We start from the raw sequence: 4,988 nt of genomic DNA, 5'->3' as shown, positions 1-4,988 counted from the left end.
TGCCAGTGTCATTTCTGAAGAACTGCATTGTTATTCTGTCAGGAACGTCAAGGGAAAATCCTTGTGATGCTCAGTGGATTCCAGGAGATGTTTTGTTAAAAGTGTTGTAAATTTTTCCTTTTTTGGTATACCCACTTAACCTCAACCTGCCTTGTCTACTTCTATTTGTTAAGTGCTTTTCATCATTTCCCAGAATGACTTTCAACAACCGCCCAGAAAATGAGTGCAGACTTGATGTTTTTATAAATATAGCTAGCAAGCCCCCACGGATAGAAAATTTTGTCAATTTTAAAGTAAAATGCTTCAATCTGGTGCACTTTGAGAGCAAAATTAAGAGGCTAGATCTATAAAGTACTACAGACATCATGGTAGATTAATATCCTCTTTACTGTGCTGTTGCTTTAAAATGATACAAAAAATAAATGTCTCCCCATATAATATAATTTATATTCTGCATACAGGTCACATGGAAGAATACTGCTCAATTAAATACAATGGCCCATCTACACAAACATCACTTACAGGGTAGTTACTTACCCATTCACTTCAATAGAACTGTCCCCAAAGTCGTCCCAATCTAGTAGCCTCAATGCAAAATCTGAATGTTGTGAGTTATCTCTCTTCCTTCTATAGCACACAGAGAGGAAGCAACTTGTTGCATTTCTGATCAACTGTCACATTAAAACATCAATGACAGATGAATATATCTGGGGGCCGGGGCTATTTTTCTATTATTATTATTTTTTTGTGTGGAAAATACCGAGGTCATGACCTTGGTGTCCTCAATGGTAGCTACGGGCCTGGCTGTCTGTGTTGACCATGTTTTACAAACCTGGATAAATGTACGTAGGTAACCTGAAATAAAGTGGAAAAAACAATTACTACTGTGAAATAATCACATTTATTTAGACACAAGCGCCTTAGTTTGTCTTACAATGATTCCGAAATGTCCTCTTCTTGGCTTCAGTTGACTCAAGAACTTTTGGTCGTGTTGAAGCGATGCAACAATGTCTGTTGCCACAATCTGCAGCATCTGCAACGTGACTCCGTCCTCAGAGGCCTCTTCAGCAGCCAACCAACCAACCAACCAACCAACCACAGGGTCCAGAGACCATGACATCACCCGTCAGTTACCACTGGTCCAATACAATAACAGCATGAATGGACGCTAATTAAGCTTTGTCTGCTAGCTGCTGTGCGCGGTCTTCTCTGTAGCCTTTGAGCAGCTGGTTGAGGAGGGTCAGTCCGTTCTGTTTCTTCACAGGGTAGAGAGGTGGGAAGGGGTTTCCTTTGTACTCCAGGACAGCCATCTTGGCTCTGTCCAGGTTCAGCCTGTTTGGAAGGCGCGCGATCCGGGTGTAGTCGTTTGGCTGGGTCTCAAACCGGGGAGCGAGCACCTTAAACAGCTTCGGGACCAGATCCTTTTCCTGGAGAGAGAGGAAGCAGATTCAATAAACAACCATTTTAAATTGAATAAATCATATTTAAAGTAACACAAGTTGTGAAGTTCTCTCCTCCTTCCCCCTTCGCCTGCTCCTTCCCCACCTCCTCTACTCCCCAACATTTCCCATTCCCTCCCCACCTCATCACCTTCCTGCTCTCTCCTCTCTCACATTCCCCCTGCTCCCCCTCCCTTCTCCTGCTCTCTCCTATATTTCCATATTTTCTATATTTCTCTATCAATTGTTCAATGTGTTATCATTACTACTGTAATTTGCTACTGTTGTGTCAGCTAGAATTAGCTAGACATATTCTCTGTGAAGCCCTCTGGGACATGCTTGTGAATTATGGCTATACAAATAAACTTGACTTGACTTGAATTCAGGAAGTTGAGAAGAGTTACACGTACCGTCAGCCAGAAGCTGGCCATTTTCATCGCCTTCTCGTCAGTGTCTCCCTTTTTGGCGTAGTCAATCAGCTTGGAAGAAAGAAGCACATATCGTCAAAACAAATAATATGTGCAAGGAAGAAGCAATTCAGTTCAGAAATGTGTTTCCTATGACACTAGACACAAGGAAAGACTAGTGTCCTCTAGAGAGAGTGGCGTCAGCGGAGGACCAAAATGCGAGACTCATTAGCCAATGAACAGCCAGGAATGGGTCTCGCGCTACTTTTGCATGCTAAAATAAAGCTGATAATGTACAATTTGATTCAAGGGATGAAAAACCCTTTCAGAGTACAACACAAACTGTCTATTTTGCTGCAACTCGACAGTGCTGCTTTTTTTACTCAAGAGTTCCAGGACCTTACTTCCTGGAAAAAAACTGGTCCATTGGAGTGAATGGAGATGTCGGGACTCTTCTATCTACACGGCTCTGGGTAAGACTAGGTGAGTGTAACTCCATGTCGTCATACATGGGGCAGATCAATCTTATAAGACCTTAAATACTCAGTCTGTCAAATGGTACAGTGGTTCCCACACAAGAAGGGCCCTCTGGGGTCCACAGCAAAGACAGGAGTAGTTAATTTAATTTTCATTTAATTCACTCCACATTTCTGCACAATGAGAAAATGTATAAGAATGACTACTGGTCAGAAGTTAAGCCTAGACGAACATACAGACAAAACTAATGTCACAACAAGAATAAGAAATGATTTGAAATATGGATGTATAACAAGCTGCTAAGATCAATCATATTGATGTTTATTGCACTCAGCATGGTAAACTGGATAATAATCAAACTGTAATCTTCAATAATGTTCCCCCATGTGCTTCAGATCCAATTTTCACTTTATCGTTAATTTAAAGAAAATTGCATCACAATAACTCCATTATTTTATCAGTGTCATTTCTATTTCACTCTTCTCATCCCACCTTCAGTAGAGGCAGCTATATAATCAGCTATATAATTCTATTGTAAACATTTTATGTGCACTTCCTTTCTGATTAGTTTCTTACCAAGCACACTCTGCAAGAAGCTACATTAGATGGGCGTTTTTTGAATAGTAGGTAGTAGTCTGGGCACCTTCCACCCCGCTTTTTGTCATGGGGGCGTAAACCCCGGACCCAGAATTAACACCGGATGGCAATGCGCCTAACAACGTCTTTGTTGCCGTTAGCTTGACGCGGTGATGTTACCTAAACTAGAGTCTGATCAAAACAAAGCTAGCGTTACATAAAACAAAACGTTTATGCAATATGGCATCTCCGCCACCACCGCCTGACACACCGGTCAAAACGGTGAAAGAGGATTCTGATACTTGGGTCAAATTGTCAAGGTAACGTGCAAGTTGACGAGCTAGAAACGCTGCCATCCGGTCTAGGGCGGGCTCTAGGCGGGAACCAGTAGGGTGACAAAATCAATTGTGGGCGGGAGCCAGGCTCTTTCTCGCAGAGAAGAGCCTGGTGACGCGAGGTTAAGTAGGTAGGTAATCTGTTTGGAGGTCTTTGACCAGATAAGGTGTTGTTGTTGTCGGTGTGTGTCAGACTGTCAGTTAGCTCAGAGCTAGCTAACATGTCACCTTTTCTGCATAGAAGCGCACTTCGTCGGCCCGGGCCAGTGTGGTTTCTATCCTCTCGTGGCGGACCAGTCCCGTCAGAATGTTCCGCAGGATGTTGATCCGGGACTCGGGACCCATGCCCAGCTTGCGAGCCACCCGCCCGTGGGAAATCAACATCTGCAACGTAAGACGCATGGTGGTGCCGCCGGGGAGTAGCTTCGCCTGCGAGAGGCCCGCAAAACACACAACCCGGAAACCAAACAACTTTCACCTGCACGGCTGCTTCGGTTATAACACGTTGTTTGTTTGTTCAAAGCGTTCAGTCTGGGGGTGACGGGGTTCTTCTTAGTCTTGGGGGGGACAAATCCCAGGGTCGTTGTTGATTACAGTTTGCGTTAGCGTTGACATTGGCGGTGCGTTGTCTGACTTGTGTCCGACTTGAAACTCGTGCCCACAGCACAAGAGTTCCGGAGGAAGAGGAGTGAAGTTCCTACTGTATGTGGATGCTTGGCTTGTGGTACTTTCTGAAATGAATGAATGAATGAACATTGTATATTGTACAGTTCATGTACTTTCCTATAGACGGTTTTCACCAGCTGCAACCCCACAGCACTTCCTTTTTCTCAGCTTCTTCTTTTGTGTTTTATGGCGGTTGGCATCCTTAAATGTTGCATTACCACCACCTGAATAGACCAAATCAGCGGGATGTTTACATTTACTTCCGGGTACCCCTGAGGTCCACACATTATAATGGCGGTGGACGGCACAAACTGACGTGTTGAAGACAAAAACAGACAAAGAAGACAAAAATGGTTCGTCCATGTTGTGTTGTTGTTTAATATCATTCATAACAACACTTTCACTAACGACCTAGTCTGGGCACCTTCCACCCCGCTTTTTGTCATGGGGGCGTAAACCCCGGACCCAGAATTAACACCGGATGGCAATGCGCCTAACAACGTCTTTGTTGCCGTTAGCTTGACGCGGTGATGTTACCTAAACTAGAGTCTGATCAAAACAAAGCTAGCGTTACATAAAACAAAACGTTTATGCAATATGGCATCTCCGCCACCACCGCCTGACACACCGGTCAAATCGGTGAAAGAGGATTCTGATACTTGGGTCAAATTGTCAAGTTAACGTGAAAGTTGACGAGCTAGAAACGCTGCCATCCGGTCTAGGGCGGGCTCTAGGCGGGAACCAGTAGGGTGACAAAATCAATTGTGGGCGGGAGCCAGGCTCTTTCTCGCCGAGAAGAGCCTGGTGACGCGAGGTTACTAACGACCAGACTAGCTAATTTACCTGTTGGACCAGACCAGAGTAGACTTGACGCTAAATTAAATTAACGTGGCGTCAGTAGCTCTGTTTGTAACGTTAACGTAACCTCGCGTCACCAGGCTCTTCTACGTTAATGAGTCTGCAAAACAGCGAGTTTGACAGACAAACAAACGTTATTAGCTAGCTAACACTACATAAAACAAACACAGAAGAAAGGCTAGATACGTCGGACAAGCATGTTTACCAACCGTTTAACCAATTAAATTGAA

The 4,988-nt window shown here is 44.1% G+C and overlaps 1 protein-coding gene across 1 annotated transcript; it reads right to left on the bottom strand.

The window, feature by feature from the left end:
- Positions 1–628: 628 nt before the first annotated feature.
- Positions 629–3,853, bottom strand: mrpl17 (mitochondrial ribosomal protein L17). Its single transcript, XM_083661352.1, has 3 exons — positions 3,463–3,853; positions 1,850–1,918; positions 629–1,427 (listed from the first exon to the last, which is right to left on the bottom strand). Exons 1-3 carry the CDS (start codon positions 3,634–3,636, stop codon positions 1,173–1,175), a joined length of 498 nt encoding a protein of 165 aa, XP_083517478.1. The 5' UTR covers positions 3,637–3,853; the 3' UTR covers positions 629–1,172.
- Positions 3,854–4,988: the final 1,135 nt, after the last annotated feature.

The sequence above is a fragment of the Poromitra crassiceps genome (genome assembly GCF_964638095.1).
Source record: "Poromitra crassiceps genome assembly, chromosome: 26".
Taxonomy (NCBI): domain Eukaryota; kingdom Metazoa; phylum Chordata; class Actinopteri; order Beryciformes; family Melamphaidae; genus Poromitra; species Poromitra crassiceps.
The sequence above is the reverse complement of the archived record's forward strand: the minus strand, read 5'-3'. Positions and strand labels throughout refer to the sequence as shown.

Excerpts from the sequence above, each read along its gene's own strand:
- mrpl17 (XM_083661352.1), bottom strand. The coding sequence starts at position 3,636 with ATGCGTCTTACGTTGCAGATGTTGATTTCCCACGGGCGGGTGGCTCGC. Across the intron at positions 1,919-3,462 it reads TGCGCTTCTATGCAGAAAAG|CTGATTGACTACGCCAAAAA; the intron begins GTGACATGTTAG and ends CTTTCTTCCAAG. Across the intron at positions 1,428-1,849 it reads TGGCCAGCTTCTGGCTGACG|GAAAAGGATCTGGTCCCGAA; the intron begins GTACGTGTAACT and ends CTCTCTCTCCAG.